At 35.1% G+C, this 19,358-nt stretch overlaps 1 protein-coding gene across 1 annotated transcript; it reads right to left on the bottom strand.

Moving 5' to 3' along the window:
• Positions 1-150: 150 nt before the first annotated feature.
• On the bottom strand, positions 151-17,788 carry LOC146139208 (peroxisomal ATPase PEX6-like). Its single transcript, XM_083391573.1, has 21 exons — positions 17,648-17,788; positions 15,956-16,086; positions 15,129-15,293; positions 14,171-14,370; positions 13,554-13,684; positions 13,151-13,229; positions 12,472-12,681; positions 11,159-11,324; positions 10,713-10,755; positions 9,647-9,743; positions 9,011-9,138; positions 7,829-8,007; positions 7,069-7,301; positions 6,062-6,175; positions 5,471-5,547; positions 4,713-4,848; positions 3,749-3,962; positions 3,438-3,600; positions 2,918-3,046; positions 1,775-1,871; positions 151-1,340 (listed from the first exon to the last, which is right to left on the bottom strand). Exons 1-21 carry the CDS (start codon positions 17,752-17,754, stop codon positions 1,062-1,064), a joined length of 3,078 nt encoding a protein of 1,025 aa, XP_083247699.1. The 5' UTR covers positions 17,755-17,788; the 3' UTR covers positions 151-1,061.
• Positions 17,789-19,358: the final 1,570 nt, after the last annotated feature.

Genomic DNA, 19,358 nt, shown 5'->3' with positions numbered 1-19,358 from the left:
TGGTTGATAAAAAGTGATTTTGATTACCACAGTAGAAAATTCTCGTTAGCTTTTAAAAAATACTGTAGGAAGAGAATTTTTTTGTAGAAGTTTCTTTTATATATTTAGACTTTTTTCTTGAAACGTCACAGCTCGGCAAAAGCGCTAAAATATACTGAAAACAGAAGCAATGATTTTTCGGCGCAAAAAATAAATTACTGCAATTTGCAAGTATAAATAAATAAGCAAGTAATTGCACTTTGCATAGTGGCAAAAAATAGGTTAAAATAAGGTCTGGACGCTATAAAACTGTCAGCAGACTAGCGACAATTAATAAGTAGTACATTGACAAATTACGGCATTAACATTTTTTCGTTGCAACTGTTGGGAACATAAAGTGTCCCCTCCTAAAATCAACTGTTTGTAACGAAACTTTGTAACTGTAACGAAACTTTTTAGCAAGGAAAAGGATGTCAATTTTTCTGGCAGTTATCAACCTAAATAATTGTAATCAACATACGAAAATGGCGATTGAAACCGGATCTTGATTACGCAGGATATAGAGGTTTTGATTATAAAAATTAGGTGTCTAATAGTTCTGCCGAAGTTAAAAGCACCGTTCTACCACAAACGTCTACCAACACAACCACTATCAAGGAATTCTGTAAGTTTTCAAAATTTAACGCATTTTGAAAACTCTGGCGGCCTCTATTCAACTCATACTAGGCACCAAAAAAAGGTCCACAAAAGGTGCTAGCAGGCTAACAAAGGCGTGTGTGTAAATTAATTTTTAAAAACGCCGTTTTACTTTGGCTAACAACAATAACTCGATTCCAAAATTTTAACGGAATTGTACAAGTTTTAAAACCTTGGACCTTCCACTGCCTGCCAACTTACCAGAAGACCGAGAAACCTTCAAAAGAGTTCCCCAAAAAGGAAGTCTTGAAAACGCCGTTTTACCACGGCTTACAAGAAGACTATCGACGGAAAACCCAAGGGACCCTCAAAAGAGTCCCCAAAAAAGGGGGCCAAAGTTACCAAGAAACCCCAGCAGTCCCAAGAAAGAACCCGAAAATAGGGGGCTAGCGGGCCATCTCGGCCTTTACCCTCTTATAATTGTCCAGCTGCCTCGCATCCACGCTAGGAACAATTGATTCAGCAGCTGCGATCAGATCCCTCTGTTCCACCTGGCAAGATAAAGATCTTTCCTCCTCTTTGGAGGAAGTTGAAGACGAATCTTCCTCCTCTAAGGATCGGATGTGGCGACGGACTGCGTTCATAGCGGCGTCGCAAGTGAGAGCATAGAAGTCGGCTCCTGTGATGTTGGGAGGACAACGCTCCACCACTTGCTCAAGACATACCTGAGTTGGGGAAAAATCTTAATTTTTTTTCTACTATTTTTCTTTTTCTTTCAAGTTTATTATTGATTTTACTCAAGTTTAAGCCAGGGGACACCGTTTCACCACTTGCTCAAGGCATACCTGATAAAAAATTCTTGATTTTTAACATTTTTCATTTTTTTAGTTTTCGTATTTCAAGAACAATTTCAAGATTTATTATTTTTATTATACTTTTTGTTTGGGTCAGGGGGCCCAAGATCATAGAAGAAACAATGATACCTACATCTGCATACGTCTTACTACAACCTCCAACCATTATGATCCAATATTTCAGTTTAAATCCATTCTTTTTTGCGACAATCTTATTATTCCTTAATTTAATTAGTAACCATTCGGGTCTATTAAAATGCAAGATTTTTAAACTGAAAAAGGGTCAAATAAGAAAGGTTCCTTACAGAAGGCGATAGGTTGAGCCTTTTTGTTTGGGCTTGAAGCACTTTTAGTTGATCGCTGCGATTTTCACTAATTCCAACATACAACAGCTTGTCCAACCTGAATGCAAAGCGGTAACAGAATAGTTTATAATTGAAAACTTGAGTTTAAAACTACTTTGAGGGATAAAACAACTTTCGAAATCATCAAAACTAAAGATTTTTAAAACTGATGCAAACAATATTTTTACGAGATTGGTTTGACATCTTCTTCGATTAATCTTTAATAAGCTAAGCATTTTAGTTTGACCATAAAACTTTTAACAATGACGTCATCAAAACGATAAATAGCAATAACTTTGCAATTATTCGTCCTAAAAGTAAAACAAATATATTTTTAGAAATGATTTTTCCTTCTGGTTTGTTTTGAGACCAATCACAGCTAATTTGCTCACACAAAAAATTAGGGGGGTGGGGTCTTACGTGAGGGGGAAGTACACCGAAATCAAGTTGGGTTCGAGCAAAAAAAAAAAAAAAAAAAGATAAAACGCTAAAATGAACATCTGTGGCAAAAATCTCACGTCTATTTATCGTATGCATGCCAGTGCAGTTAGCGCCCCCATTACATTTAGAGCCCCCATTACATTTAGAGCAGTAGACCCTGAACCCTTTCTCGTGGCTTACACGACCTTAACGAAAACGTTGGTTTTACAGGTACGCGTACCACAGGTTGAAAACCACTGCTATGTAGCGTGGGCAGCGATGGTTATTTCGTGTAAAACAGCGGTTCTCAACCTTTCATCACTGGTGTCAAACTTCCATAGGATTTTAAACTTGGGTTTGCTAACATTTGTGAAAAAAGCCTGATGGAATTTCACAAGCGAGGTCTCAGAAGTCATAATGAAAACCACAAATTCGAGTTTAACTGGTAATTAAACTAAAATATGCTTGTGGCGCCATACGACTGGATCACAGTTCGGAACCTGTTGTCTAGACTCTTAGAGTTGTAAAAAAATAAGCAAATTTAGCCGATACTTACTGATGGTCAACAGAGCCGAACGTATAAAGAACTTATAAAACTAGAAGTATTTATTTATATAGTGCCTTAAGAGAAGGCAGACAGAAAAAATGCAATATTGTTATGTTGGTGTTAACGCCTTTTATCACCTTCCAGGTCTTAGCAAGGCGGAATCGATGAGATCTGGTCGATTAGACGCGGCGATAACGAACACTTGCTTGTCTTGATCTTCTGCGCCGTTAACACCATCCAACTCCGCTAGTAGCTGCGATACAACCCTAGAAAAAAAGCGAGGCAATATTTATAATTCGGCTATTAACAATTTTATACTTGTCAGTTGTCACTGCGTAACATTTAAAAACTTGGAAACTGAAGCATAATCAAATATCAAATATTCGCACCGAAAGCGAAAAATAAACAGAAAATATTTTTCAAAAATATAAATAAAAAAAAGTTATAGGTAATAAATACATCTAAATTTTGCGTTTAGGTGCAATTTTCCTAATTTAAACGCGCCTTCTTCAAGAAAACTTGTCGCATAAAAGGCAGAAAAAGTGACAGATTTTGAAAATGGGGAGAAAAAAGAGAAAAATTTAAAAGAGAGTGGGAAATTTCCTTTTGAGGGAAATTGCCCGTTGAGAATCACAAAAAATCCCCTAATTGACCCACCTGTCCATGACCCCGCCCGAGTCCCCGCTTCTTCCCCGGTTTGGGGCGAGAGCATCCAGTTCATCGAAGAAGATTACACAAGGAGCAGCATCCCTGGCTCTCTGGAAGACCTTACGGACGTTCTCCTCACTCTGACCGATGTACATGTTGATCAGCTCAGGACCTTGGAAGAGTAGGAGGATTATAGTATTAAAAATCACGTTTTGGGATCATTTTTTTGGGGCCTTGATGTTTGTTTTATTATTTTGTCAGGTTGTTTTATTATAGCTTTACACAGGGTAGCGATTCCCCCACACCCCCATCGGTTTTACCTTTAACACTTAAGAAGCTGAGTGCGCACTGCGAGGCCACCGCTTTGGCCAGAAGGGTTTTCCCCGTGCCCGGAGGTCCGTAAAGGAGGACACCTGACCTCCGGAGCCCGGCCGCCACCAACTGGGGGTGATCCAGGGGCAGTTGGATGGTGTCCAGGATGTGGTTCTTCACTTCTTCCAAACCTCCAATGTCGTCCCATTTCACGTCAGGGATCTGGGTCGAAAGATTTATAGGAGATAGGCTAATTAATTTGTAAAACATGTTATTTGTCGACTGAAACGATGCACAAAAAGTTACAATCGTATTCGATTTTTTTATTTAACTAAAAGTTCTTGATTTACTACTCCCAAGCAGTTAAAGGAGAAACCACAGTTTTTCAACATAGTGAAAATGAATTAGGTATTCGAAACGTTCAAAATGCAACCTACTTCTGTATGGGCTTCGATATTCTTAGTACGCCTTAATTACAACCTCCAACCATTATGCTCCAAGGTAATAAAATTGTTTAAGAAATCCTCTACCTTTACGCATTTAAACCTTATTATGTAAACAAGCCATCAGGAATGGGTAAACTTTTCGTGATAGATCAGGGATCTTGGACAAAAGAGTAGAAACTTACTTAAATTAAGGGTCCAAATTATATATTAAGGATTTTTTTGCACTTTCTACGTTTTCCCGGGTTTTGGCTTTCCAAGCCTGTGGCGGCTAGAAATGTTTTCTATGGCCCGAGTTTAAACCAACTCCAATTACGTTCAGATAAATTAATAGATGGTGATAAAATTGGAAACATTCTTTAAAAACTAAAAGCATATTTTTTTAATAAGGCGGCTAAAGAAAGCACCTCGTATCGTGGTTCTAATTGCCTCCTAAATGAACGCTAAAATCTTCTCTATTATTTTACGGATAAAATTTTCTTGAATAAAAATAACTCGGTTTTTACTTTTTTATTAAAAGCACACTTACCTCCGGCACACCGATTGAGTCGGCTCTTTCAGCTTGCAACTGTCGAAGTGCTTGTACGAAATGTTGGTGGCTTACGTTCATTCCTGCCATGCAAACGCATTGCTCCTCTCGCCAGGAAAGCTTGCTGCCCACAGCGCTGCGTAGTGGCAGTTTGTTAGCGTGTTAAAACAGTTGTGTGGGATAATAGCGCATGTATAATAATAAAATTCGTTTAAACTGCAAATTGGCCGAATTTCTTTATTACCAACTCAACTGCGATCAACTAAAATTGTCAGCCAATACTTAAAGTTTTTGTAAATATACAAAAAATAAATTAAAGGTTATTTTGTGCATTTTTACAAATTTAAAATTTTTTTAAATTGCTCTTGAGATATTACAACATACTAAAAACTTCCAATATATTTTTTTAATTTGCCAATATATTTTATAATTATTATGTAATCCAATGGAAACATAAACACCTATTAATACTTAAAGGGGTTTTCACTGTAAATTGGTAAAGTTGTTCTTGAGATTTTGCCAAAAAATAAAGATATTTGCAAATCATTGGCAATCATGGTGAGCAAAAGATATTGCCAACATATTTTGATAACTATAGCTGATTTGAACATACGGATGTATATAGATATAGGAGTAACCAACTGTAAATGGGAAATTGGCTTTAATAGCTTTTTCAATTTCGGAGAAACTAGAAACAGTAAAAAAATGTTTGCTTTGGTAATTTAGTTAAAGCAAAAAAACGTTTTCATCCGATTTACCATTTATCGATGATGTCATTGTGGCAAACGTGCGTGGCTTTTCGCACTAGCTCCCAAAAATCTCCGTAGATAAACCCCTGGAACAGAAAACGACAATTCGATAAACTGGTAAAGAGTGGGGTTCCACCTTTGCTTATATCAAAGCCTTTCTTACAAGATAAATATTACTCTAAGAATTAAAATAAAGCCTATTTTAACTTTGCGTGATACAGGTAATGTCTACGAGCTATGAGTAATGTTTCAAAGCATTTCAGTTAATTTCGGTGAAAAAATGATGTAATATAGTTAATATACCGTCTGTACAAAAATACATTCGACACAAAAATGACCAAATAACAACATGGCTAAAATTCGATATCAACCGACGTTAAATAAAACAATTGTGTCCAAAACACTCCACTTATATTGGATCATAATGGTTGGAGGTTGTAGTAAGACGTAGTAAGAACATTAACACTAAAGTACGGCAGCATTTTGAACGTTTCGAATGTCTCTTTATTCATTTCCATGTTGTTTACTTAACTTGTTATTACTAGCAACTTATTATCAGCAAAAAGCAACCACTTATTATTATTGTTAATAGTTAGTTACCGCTGTATGTTTGGCGATCCACCGGAAGTCGACGTCACGTGACAGACTCAGTGACTGTGACGTATACTTGGCCATGAGGTGGCGCTCTTCCTCAAGGGGAGCCTCAAGGTCGATCTGAAAGATAAACAAAAGTTTAGATTTATTTTTTGGACACAAAACAAAAAAATTAAGAAATTTTGACCTGCAAAGTTAAAATTTTGACAAATTTTGACCTAAAAATAATTTATTTTGACAAAATTTTGACCTGTTAGAAATACATTGATTTAAATAACTTCGGCGTCTCACTTTTTTTTATACAGTATATTGCTCTAATGAAGATATAATACGGTTAAAATGACTTTGAATATAAATCAAAACTAAATTTTTTTTTAATTGAACGATGAATTAAAAAAAAATGAACGACCATTTTCAAAATGCTGACAATAGTTTTTTTTAATTTTGTAAACGATTTATGTGCGTTTTTATTCGATTTTGACTTAAAAAAATTCGGGTAAATTTTGACAAAATTTTGACTTTTTTTGACAAGTCAAAAAATAATCGCCCTAGTAATGACTAATGACAGAAAGAGTATGTAAATACAAGACACATCTTTTTCGGACGCATTTGGCTTTCTAGTTTAGATATGATTTTTTTACACAAACAAAAATGTTAATTTTAAAAAAAATAGGCAACCAATTATCATTACTTAAATATAAAAATTCAACAGCCAGAACTAAAGATATCTGATGCTGAAACTGGATTTATAGAAAACGGCGTTTAACAAACTTCGAACTTCAAACAAATTTTAACTTAAATTAACACCTGATGTAGAAAGCGTGTCTTAAAATACAAAACTAAAAAGCAAAAATCTTTCAAAAACACTTGACACTTTTAAAATTAATCGCAAAGAAATCAATCGAAACCTGATGTATAAACTGTATCCTAAAATATCAACTCAAAACCCGAAAAAAAAATTGAAATAAAACTCACAGATACAAAATTAATGACAAAGCAAATAAAATAAAAACCTGATGCAGAAACTGTGTTCTTATCTCGGCCACCACGTCCGCTTGATCCGGAGCAGTAGCGGCCACCAGCACAGAGTAGCGTCGGTCGCCCGGCGCCAGGGAATCGGCCGAGAGTTCCAGGGCGGCATCGGCCAGGGCCCGGCACACCCGGTTCTCGGCCTGGCCCGATTCCCGGTTCCGGCCCAGGTGCTGTACACCCCTCAGCAGCAACAGGCAAGGGGCGTAGATGGACGCTGCAAAGTGTGACGTCATTTTTGTCACTTATTTTTTTATTAAATATTTCATAGTAAAACAAAATATCTATTAAAAAATTGGGAGGACAAAAGGTCCAGTAGATCAACATCATTTTGATAAGACGTTTCGATACGAACTTGTATCATTAGTTGATGTGACTGAGAAGTAATTCTAATTGTACATACGCGAGTGGCAAGTTTAGATAAAAAAGCGAGTGGCAAGTTTAGATAATAAAAAAGCATGTCACATGTACTTGCTTTAATAGCCTTGCAATGCAGTGTCAGCGTTATTTCGGGCGACCAATTACTTTGCGTCTCGCGATAATATAACCTTCGCCTAAAAATAAAATGTCAATCAAGCGTTATTGGGCGAGCGACCAACGTGTAATGCCAGGTGCGGAGTTCGCAATTTCTAAAAAGTGATAAAAGTTGGGTCCCGCTTTTCATAAGACTTGCTTTCAGTTTAGTCATATTACACCCATTAACTATATTTGTTTTACTATGCAACTGTTTTTTTTCACGGTTACCTTTCCGAAACATGTCCTTTATCTTTGCTTCAGTTGCTCCGCTCGTGTCGCCAACTAGACTCAAACAGTCGCATTGGAAGAGGTGAAGGTTCATCGACCGACACGCATCACTGATCACAGAAGACTTGCCGCAACCCGGCTGGCCCGAGACTAGAACCGTGCACGTGTAGCCAAGGTCACTGCGTGCGTTCAAGGTTATCATATGAAATCAATAGAGGGTCAGTTTTAAACACACATTTCTTTGTTTGTATCTTCTTTGATTAAAAATAATGATTTTCTGTAACCATTTCGTTCTATTGACACCAAAAATGACAATCCAGTCTTAAAGTGCAAGTAAACTTGGCTTTGAATAATCTGTTGAAATATAGGCACTAGAGAAGTACAGATTCTGATACATCTGAAAAGCAAATATTTACTAAAAATAGGGTTGGCAAACCTGTCAATTGACCGGTCAATTGGCCGCACCTTATTTAACCGGTCAAATACATATTGGATTCCAATGTTGTATATTCTTAAAGGGTTGTGTTAAGTTTTTAATAATACTTTTAAAAAAATTAAAAATGTAAAATGGTAGGGTTTACCTGATGCAAACACACTTTCTGTGGTAATAACTAAGTGTCTGTAATAGCAAAGTAGATTTATTTTGCTTACTTTAGAATAAACGCACGTATATGATGAATTGCGTTTGCCATAAAAGGAAGCACTAGTTGGATTATACGACAATCTTAGGCTACTTAGAAATTTAGAAGAACCAAATCCCTTGTCTCCAGTGGACCCTGGTGATGATTTAGAAAATTCAGATAGTCACAAAAGTTGTGGCGAGATGTAAAAATATTTTTTTACTGATGTATTTACTTGTTGTTAAATCATCTCGGTAACAAACTTGTTGGCTCAACTTGGTGGTTGTAGTAATGGTAAAAATTACTACAGTAACTGCTATAGTATTGCCTGCAAAAATTCTTATTGATCGTCATAAAATAATTGTTTTTGTTTTACAAACCATTGTACTTGAGCCAAAACGTTCATATATTTATTTAAAGTTAAAATCAAGGTTTATTTTGAACTTTAATTGCATTTTGATGGTGTGTATAGTATTTGATCAATATTTGACCTGTTTGACGAGTATTTGACCAATTGACCGGAGAGTGAAATTAGTATTTAAAGTGTCCCAGCATAATTTACCTGGATTTAGCAAGGTAGGGTCTCAGAACATCTTTCACTTGGTCCGAGTAACGCTCCAAACCTGTCGTTAGGTAGCGCTGAGGAGTGGTGTCGGACAAATATGGAATGAAACTGTTGGTCGTTCCATCCTATCAAACAAATTAAGCAGAATTATGCAACAAGTTAACAGTAGTAATTAGAACAGAGCTATATTAAAAATTTGCATTTTTACTTTGACCTGATGAAGCACGGTTGTGCAAAAGCTTGTTGAGAATACAAGTCTTTCATAGTGCGACCTGATTACCCTACACAGAATTAGACAAATACGGCCGTTTACAAACATTAAAAAACTGGTTTCTGGTTAGTCTTAATAAAAAAAAAGTTTTTTTAGGGGAAGTATATGCAAATACAGTAATATAAGTAAACGATTTTTTTACAACACACAATTATTTCCAAAAATAAATCCTTCCAAACTTTAAAACAACAAGACACAAAAATATATTTTGTTAAAAAATTCTGTAGTCTTGCTTTTGTTAGCCTGAAGCGTAGGGTTAAATATTGGCTTGAGAAAGTTTATTAATCCAATGTTTTTATATGGTAAATAGAATGGGGTACATGTGTTTGTATATAAGTCGTTATGGTGTCATTTACAATTACCTGATAAAGCGAAGTGTGACTTCCATCTATTTTGTAGCACTTTTCAGCATCTTCATTTTCACCAAACTGCATCACTTTATAATACACAACTTGACAACTGCAAAAAACAGTTAAAAAGTTAAATTTAGAGCAATACTAAAAATCAGTCCATAATTAATCATATATTAGGGTTTTTTAAACTGGGTTTCACCAACCCCTTAGAAGCATGTAGTTTGGGTAGGTGAAATAAACTAAAAAAAACTTTTGAACCTTCATTTGAATACATTTAGACTCGATTCAGTTTCATATTTACGTAGAAATTTAAGTGAAAACAGCATGTTGCCTTTCTTGTTAATGTAATTGGGTCACGCGTCTTAAGCTAATGAGAAACCAAAATAAAACGCAAAACGCCGTTTTTCGTCTATTAAACAAGTGTCGATGTATTTTAGCTGATTCGAAAATTTCGTTAATCGTGGCATAATTACACCCGGGAAAAACAATCTTCGTTTTAAGTATTGCAGGTGGCGAGAGACGTGCTTGCAATTTAGCGTGATCGCGTACATGGAACTTAGGAAAATGCGCTGCTGACAGTCTAAACATGATTCTACCAAAATCAAACACACATATTTCACGGTCTTGTTTTAGTTTTTCGCCTAGTAAGGGATTTCACACTAAGCGGTTTCGCAGCTGGCGCCTGGACGTTATATGACTGTTTCTGGTTAGTTTTTTTTCCATATTTTATTTCAATTACTATTTTATGACGCTATACCGTGACTATTTATGACGTTTATGTTGTCATTAGTTAATAAGGTCAGACGGAAAATAGGGGAGTTCCCCAAGTTCAAAATCCGGGAACCCTCCTTTTTGGATTCAACAACCTCTGTCCTATATGTAGTATTAAAACCTATCAAATAGTGGCCTACTTAAGTTTTAATTCTAAACAAAAAAATTGAAAGTCACACCACACTTAATTTTTTTTAGAGAGCTAGCACTAATATACTACAATAAAATTGTAAAAAGCATTGTAACATAAAGCACGCGTTTCTTATTTCATTTTACTAATTTTTTACAAAGGCTTTTCACACACCTTGTACTTTTCTCATCAGCCTCGTTATAAAAGTCCATGTCACCTGTCATGAAAATTCTTTGTTAGTGCTTTATTATATTTTATAATTTTTGAAAACATCCAAACAATTGCCATGCCTCTGAAATAAACATAGAATTGTGCCATACAAGGTTTGCCAGTGTAGTTAAATGTTAACATTTTCGGTCGGAAAAAAACAGTTACATATTTCAATTTTTACACGTAAACAATTCACTTGCTATATGCTGCGTTTTATTTTGTTGTTGAGATATTGCTGATACACAGGTGAGTTTGCCAATTTTAATAGTTTAACTATGTGAAAAATTCAATAATTAAAAGTTTTCTTTTATATTTTACAAAACATTTGACTTGGAATGGAGTTTTTTTTAAATAACATATCTGAGACATGAGTTTATCTTTATTAAAAGTAAATGTAGACATCATCTTACCCACAACGCTTATTGGAATAACATCCCCAACCTTCACAATGCTAAACTCCGAAAGGTATTTGATCAAAGTTTTGTCAAACTGACTAGAAGCAGAATAAGTTGGGGAAAGTACCAAGGAAAGGTGGACTTCATTTGCATATTGCAGTTGATCTATTGTTGGCTTCACCTGAAAGAGATTTCAAGGCACATTATTAATAACTATATAACATAGATTAAATTACAACAATTCATATACATTTGCACATCTATGATCACACTCATATGAAGCCCAATAATAACAACACATGAATCAAAATTACACAGTGTTTCTTGACCATGACCAACCATGGTATTTAATTTTTAGGGCCTGACTTCACAAACTTTTTAGCTAACGATAGGTTGTAATATAAACTGGGAGCCTTTGAGAGACAAACCGCATCAGTTAAAGTATGCGCGCAAGACCAGGCTAAATAAACTAGCCTAAAGTGAGGTTCGAACTCACAACCTCGGCCATATTGGGACAATCGCTCTACCAACTAATCTACACAGGTTCAGAGGGGAGCAAGTTGAGAAACAACCATCCATAGCACCATTGCCTGCTGATTTCTTTTCATAAAAACAACTCCTTAGCGTTTGGACCATTAAAACTTTTGGCAACCCTTTCTGTACAATAATGAGCAGAACAGTTTTTGTTATCTGCTTCTGTGCAACAAAATGGAGTAGTGTGCAGCTCAGGTTGGATTGTATTTCCATTACAAGTGATATTTGCAAATCACTAAAACCTGTGTAGATGTCACACTTGTAGAAAGTTAATACTGGTCCATAACCCCACATGTCACCCCTGAAACTTGTTGTATAACCCCCTGCACGTCTCAACTCACAGTTTGGAAAACCCTGATCTAAAAATAAAAACCAGAAATGTGGACAAGGAATTTAAATTGAATTTCTTCCCCGAAAGTTTAAAACTAAAAATGGTCCGTCAAATGTTTTGCTTTGAAATACACAACCTTGAAGAGATTCAGGGGATCAAGTTTAAGACAAAAAATTGAAAAAATGTAATAAATTTTGAAGCACAATGGTTGGAGGTTGTAATAAGACATAGTGATAATATCAAAATCCCACACAGAAGTAGACAGCATTTTAAACGTTTCAAATATCCCTTAATTACTTTTTATCATAGTGAGAAGACACTGATTTTAAGTATATATCATAATCAATGGAAAAAATGATTATGGTTTTGTAAAGGTATATAATAAAAAAAACTTTTTAAAGAAAAAAAAAAAAAAAAAGATAAAAGATAAATGCGTAAAGGTATTTTCAACAAAAGTGCTCACCTTAACAAATACATCACAATCCTCAAACTTACAGCCAGGTTGCATCATATTAAACCACAGAGCTGAGGTAATCGCAATTGTTTTGTGATATTTCAGACAAGGAATGTTTTCAGAATCGTTAAAATGTCTACGATTGGTTGAATCATAGTGTGTGCGCCACTCCACGTCAGGAACAGTTTGCAAAACGCAAATTCTTGATGAAGAATGATGCTGCGCAAAACAATTCATACACAAAATAGATTTAGGTGTTAATAAAGGCAAAAATGCATCAAACTTTTCGTTGAAATAAGCGTCAATGACAATATATACACTTTAAATAAGCAATATGTAGTAGAGTAGTGGTTCTTGATATTTTTTCTTGGAACATCTTTGGAAAACTTTTTTGAAATTGTGATGCGCATTAGGAATTTTACTAACTTGTATATTTATTTATTTGTTTATCGCTTTAAAAAACACAATCAAATTCTACAGTTGTTTTTAACAATAATTTTCAATGCACATGTTAGGGGTTAGTAATATATTTTTGAAGCATTTTATTACAGCAATTGAGTTTAGATAAAAATAGAATAACTGTGAAACACCCATAAGAAACTAAAACGTTGAAATGCACAGTCAAAAACCTCTACAGTATTTTAAAAGTAAAAACAAACAAATAGTAATAAAAGTTGCACATTTTTACCGATTTTCGATGAGATGTCATTAAACTCAATTCAACTTCATCGCCATTTTCAAAATTGAGAGATTTGCACAAAGATTCACTGCATAAAAAAACACATAGTTAATCCATTTTTGGCAAAGAGTGTCTTATATATACTTTTGCACATTGAGTTCACACCACCAAACTTATATTCAACCAAGCCGAGTATTGAAATCACATTTTTTTTTTCTAACATAATTTTTTAACATCATTTTAAGCAAAGTGCAAGAAGATTGTCTGCACAAAAGGAAGCTACGAGAAGATTAATTTAATGCTACAGTTGTGTGAGCTACAACCTTAGCAGATTTAAACTTGGTTTTATTCTAATTAAAACATAGTAAACAGTTTACATTTAGAATAATTTCACAAACTGCCTATTACTAACCTGCAAAATATACTGGAACACACTATTTTATTTTCTCCAGACACTGTGCTTTGTTCATCGACCACAGAATCACAGAATCGCAAGTGCAGCTTGTCTTCATCTTCAATGGCAAACAATGAATTTTGTGACTCCTAGGGCAAGAAGATATCAAAATAAACTTCAAGCTATTTATTCTCAACTGACTGGCACCCCTGAGTTTATAGGGGCCACACGATTACAACATTTTAATTATTTACCATATCAAATTTGCCGTATTTTTAATCAGTAGTTAAATAAAACTATGCATCAGAGATTTAGATCATTTTCGTCACACCAACATACATGGAGTAGACATGGTCTGTTGTGGGACAATAACAAAGGGAGTTTGTAAAACGTGGTCACAAACAGGTGAGGGTCCAGCCAAAGGGGCTAACCAGGCCAAGGCCCCCAAACCATGTCCCTAAAATCGTGTTTTTCCGTTTCTGCATACCTTGTGCCAAGTTGTTTAGGCCTGGTTTAAGGCTCTGCTTTTAATACATGAATTCCATAAATTTATTGATTGCATTCTTAATTTAATGATTTACATATTCCCAACTTGAGTCAGGCATTGTAGCAGGGGATAAAGGAAAAAAACTTACTGGTAAGCAAACAATAGAAATTGCAGTTTTAGTGCTGATGGTGCCTTGACGGAGCGGCCCACAATCAATTGCAACGAGCTCTCGGAACCTCGCTAGCACCTCTAGTGGATCGGAGCCAAACATGTGATGGGGGGAAGACAGGAATGTTTCGTTTTGACGAACAAGCAAGGAATGGTTGCAGGCACCAGACACCAAAAGACCTGTGGAATCGTTAGTTTTCATTAATAATAATTAACAATTTCTGACCTGAAGTCAAATTTGAAAAACACTGTGTGTGGAAATATAACTTTTGGACTATTATATCAATTAAGGTGAACAAAAAAAATAGAAGAAACTTTAGAGCCATGCAGAAGCAGGTAACATTGTCTGAGAGTGTAGATTTATTTATCATTTGCTCAGCTTTTTACTATTATGCTCAATTGCTCACGATGCTTACCCACAATGGAGTTAGGAAGATCAACCACATTTTAAGCAAAGGTGTTTAATGCTAAAAGCAAAAAGGTGTTTAATGTCCTTGTATTATCAAAATCATGTCTATTTTAAATGGTTTGGTATAAAGATGTACAAAAGTAATTTAAGCCACAGGATTTTAGACCGGTCATGTACATCTAGGTCAGGGTTGCCACACATTTTATAAAACAAATTCAACGACGTTAAAAGACTCTAAAGACAGCTTATAAGTTTTTAAATATATAGCTATAATTTGGTTGCTCAACTTTTTTTTAATACAGTATGGAAAAAATGCCATGGCCAACTCAATGACAAATAGTTAAAAAATAGTTTTACAATAGCACTTTCTAAACATACAACATAGGCTGCACATAAAAAGCACGACTTTTGGAAAAACAAACGATTTTTTTTTACCAAACACTTTTTAACCCTATAATTTACTTAAAAAAAAAACGGTTATTGGGTTTACTGTTAAATTGATTTTTAAATTAAATTGAACCTGACTTGCCAGTTTCAAATTTTTCTTGGTTGGTCCATTGGTAAGTTTCTTCTGTTAGAGCTGCAAAGACAACATGGTCGAGTGGAAATGCAGACACACATGTGAATGAAAGGTCGCTGTCCTCTTGAAAGAACACCGGATAACGCTCTTTGAATTCACCACTGCACCAAAAACCTACAATGGGATGATTTCGGGTATTAGTAGGAGTTAAGTAACAGATAAATGAAAGTGGGAAAATAATCATGAACAACTTGCACAGAGCACAGTTCTTAGAACAAATACAAAAAAATAAATCAGTTATTGCCAAAGAAATCCCTAATTTTGAAAATGCCAGATTGTAATATCCGCTGAATTTGTGATGAAACTTATCTATATCAATAATGAAATTTAAATATCAAGGCCTATCCCGAAGCAGGTATCATTTTGAACGTTTCGAATAAGTCTTTATTCATTTTAAACATATTCTGTATGGGCTTTGGTATTCTTATTACGTCTTACTACAACCTCCAACAATTATGCTTCAAAATTTAAATAAATACATACATCAGCAGTTACCTATTTCAGAATGGTTAGAATTAGATCATAAAAAGGCATTTACAAGAACAGCATAGGGATAAATAACAGAATGGTATATCAGAGTGCTGCGAAATGATACAGTTGAAAATTTTTAATTTATTTTGTCTGCATTTTAATATCTGTGTAAAATATCAGTATGCAACACTACATTTTATCCTAAATGACATACTCTGTAATAACTTATATAAGTATGTGGGAATAAAACTTTAAACAACCCTTATCGGAGCATTTTAATTTATATTTAATATTGTTGTGTTTACCAAGTTTATCTGAAGAAGTGTTTTCTTGACTTGGTGAGTTTTTCATCTCAACAACACAAAACATACTTTCTTTTGGAGGATGGAAGATAATGGCATTATAAGTTAGCGCGATGATGCTAGAAGTATCACACCTGTAAATACAAGTGCACGTTAAACAACTATTGTGATGATATTGTAGAGTAATATCAAACAACATCAAGTCTGCATATGAAGAGACTTTTCGCCAAGTTTTCGGTGGGAAATTATGGTTTCATGCACAATTGAGGTTTCTATGCAAACAGGCAAAATACACAGTAATATACACTATAGCAGTGGTTCTCAACCGCCGGTCCGCGGACCAGTGTCGGTCCGCGTCAACTTTTCTGCCGGTCCGCCAAATATATTACAATTTTATATCTTAATTGCAAAATGCAAGATGTTAAAAGCTTGTTCACCAAATTAAGAACTTCGCCAGTTCCGTAATTGGCAGCATTGTGACGTAACAAAGAGTTAATGGTCTACTTTGGACTTATCGAACGCTACAATGCTCAAGCTTTGTGCCCAACTGTTTAAAAGCTACAAGTCGTTAAAGTCTTCAACTTTAAGACCAGTTATATGTGAAAAACTTTCATATACCACGTATGATATATAAAAGAAAGCAGAAAATTGCTAATTAAATTGAAGTTTCCATTCATTACTTTTAAGTTGCATACTTTTTCCGTAATAACATTTTGGGTTGATTTTGATTTTTAAGGTCCACCGGTCCGCAAAATTTGTTTTGAAATTTCACCGGTCCGTAAGCTAAAAAAGGTTGAGAACCACTGCACTATAGATTAGGAACTTAATCGTCTAAACAAGACATAAACCTGTCGTAATAAGTCCTAAATTTATCGGAATAAGGCCTAAACGGCCAAAATAACGCCTGAACCTATAGGGAAAGGGTATGGTGTAAAATGTTGTAAAAATAGGCCTGATTCTGGCCATTTAAGTCTTATTCTAACGGTTTTAGGATTTATTTCAATTTATACTGTATTCCAACTATTAGGTATTAGTCCTGTTTTGGTCTTATTCCGAACTGTATTTTATTCCGACATTAATGTTGTTCTTATTTCAGCCTTTTGGCTGGAGTCCAGATTTAGGTATGCAGTATTTTTTAATTGGGTCTGCATATAAGCCATTATAGAAAATATGACAGGTGCAACCGCGATTTTTTTCAAGAGACTAAACCTGCCATCTGCACCCCAAGAATGAAATATGCATTAGATTTTTTGGGGTTTGCCCTTTTACCCTTAGTTTGCACGCCGCAAGAACTGGTATATACTTTCACAACAGGCACACAAGTTGCTTTAAAAAATTATATGTGTGCAATGACTGGTCTGTAAACATTTGTACATATATAAATATACATGTGTGTGTCCAGAGCCAACATTTGCAATAAATATATACAGGTTTGTAAAACACTCCGGTGCTGCATTTATTTTCAAAACAAACGTTGGCGCTGGTCTAGAATACTACCACAGTTCTAAAATCAACGCACAAAATTTGAGTTAGGTTGCGAGTTAGCGTTTGGGTGTGGGTGGGTCAAGTATTATTATATTCTTTATTTAATAATAATACTTGACCCACCTTTACCCAAACGCTAACCCGCACCCTAACCCAAAAGGTGTTTCGTTGTGGTAGGATTCTAGACTAGCGCCCAAACGTTTAACTTACTTCCCAGCAAAAGTCATCCATTTTATTTTGTCCACTACCAAATGCAGAGGATGAATTTCGGGACACCACACTTTGCTTTCGTTAATGCTGCACTTTTTAGGTTCCATGGTGTGGCTACATTAGCACTGTATGTAAAATGTTACCGACTTGATCCTGATACAAAATTAAGGAAAACGTATTTATAGGCAGTAGGAACCACAGTAGACAATTTATAAACTAGAGATGTTTTAAAACGTCATTACTTTAGCAGCAAAAAATGCTTATTTTAACAAGATATTGTGATCATCAACGATTAAATGCAACCCTGTCGGAACCAAATGTGAGAAATAAATTAACCGCCTGTGCTTAGCAATTTATTTGGTACGCATCATTTGCATTTAATGGTTTGTAATTGCATTACATCGCTGAGATTTGCAACATGTGCTGCAATAATTTTAAAGTAAAGACCTCTATTACATCACCTACCGGTCACTTAATTTATAAAATTTTGCCACTAAGAGTCGTCCAAGGGTCAAATAGACAATTTATAAAGCTCGGTGTTAAAAGCGGGCAGGCCTACATAGTGGCGTATATTCAGTTACGCGATGATTAAAATTCGTCTTATAATGTTTTGTTATGTATAATTTCAAAAGAGATATTTCAGAAACCACACACACACTCACACACACACACAACAAGTAAAGAAAGACTTCAGTGCTCATTAATCAATAACACGTTTTAAATTAGTTTGACCTTAGTATTGGCGTTATCATTATCGGACTATCTTTTATTACAAACAAATACTTTATGAACTATATCTCCATTGTGTAACTTTTTACTTTATCGGCCAGTTTTTAGCCTTGAACTACATCTCATTAAAAAAAGCGTTGTTGTCGGATTGCGCTACTTTTTATTGAAAATATCCGGTATCGTAATGAAAATGAAGAATCAGACATCTCGTGTTATTTAAGCCTTGCAATGTTCCAACTATATGCATTCGATTTTAGTTTGATTTAAGAGTAGTCTATCATAGTCTTGATACCAACCAAGTAGGCCTAATCAAATATGGCATATACAGCACAATACCAATTAAAAGAGCACATAAGATTTTTATATTATTTGAATGCTTGTGTTTTCTAGGCCAGGTTAAAGATGATTTTTAACTGAGCAGATGCCCTTTTTCTCAGAGTAAAAACGGTACAAAAGTGTGAAAACATGTTATTTTGACGTGGCCAGAAGGTTTTTTTTTAGGTATGAAAAGTTACTAAACATTTAATATGCAATACACTTTCTGATTTAGTTGAATTGATTTAAAAAAATATCAAGGGCAAAACATCCCTTAACATATTAGACTACAGTTACACACTCGTTCGAATTGAATGAAGTCCGAAATCTCAACAGTTGTATTATCCAAACACTACAAACTCTTCTGCTGCTTTGAGTGACAAGGTCTTTTTTCCTACGTTTCCCTTTTTTCCTGGAACTTGAAACAGCCCCAAGACGCCAGCTATACAGCGTCATTTCCTAGGCTAAGGTGTTTTCCAGACTTTGTGTAGGCAGCAGTAACTCGGCCGGGTAGGCCAGGAATGTCGCTTAGGCAAACAACCTTTCACTAGCAGGAGGCGTGGCTTAGAAATAAGAAAATAGGCTAACTAAAGGTAGACAAGTTGGTGGCATTTTTGTATTTGAAAAACAGCTAAGAGCCGGCGTGTGCAGATGTTTGTTTCATAGC

This window comes from Ascidiella aspersa, chromosome 6 (assembly GCF_963924565.1).
Source record: "Ascidiella aspersa chromosome 6, kaAscAspe10.2, whole genome shotgun sequence".
NCBI classification, from domain to species: Eukaryota; Metazoa; Chordata; class Ascidiacea; order Phlebobranchia; family Ascidiidae; genus Ascidiella; species Ascidiella aspersa.
The sequence above is the reverse complement of the archived record's forward strand: the minus strand, read 5'-3'. Positions and strand labels throughout refer to the sequence as shown.

Excerpts from the sequence above, each read along its gene's own strand:
- LOC146139208 (XM_083391573.1), bottom strand. The coding sequence starts at position 17,754 with ATGGAACCTAAAAAGTGCAGCATTAACGAAAGCAAAGTGTGGTGTCCC. Across the intron at positions 6,176-7,068 it reads GAACACAGTTTCTGCATCAG|ATCGACCTTGAGGCTCCCCT; the intron begins GTTTTTATTTTA and ends TTTATCTTTCAG. Across the intron at positions 3,601-3,748 it reads CAGCTTCTTAAGTGTTAAAG|GTCCTGAGCTGATCAACATG; the intron begins GTAAAACCGATG and ends TACTCTTCCAAG.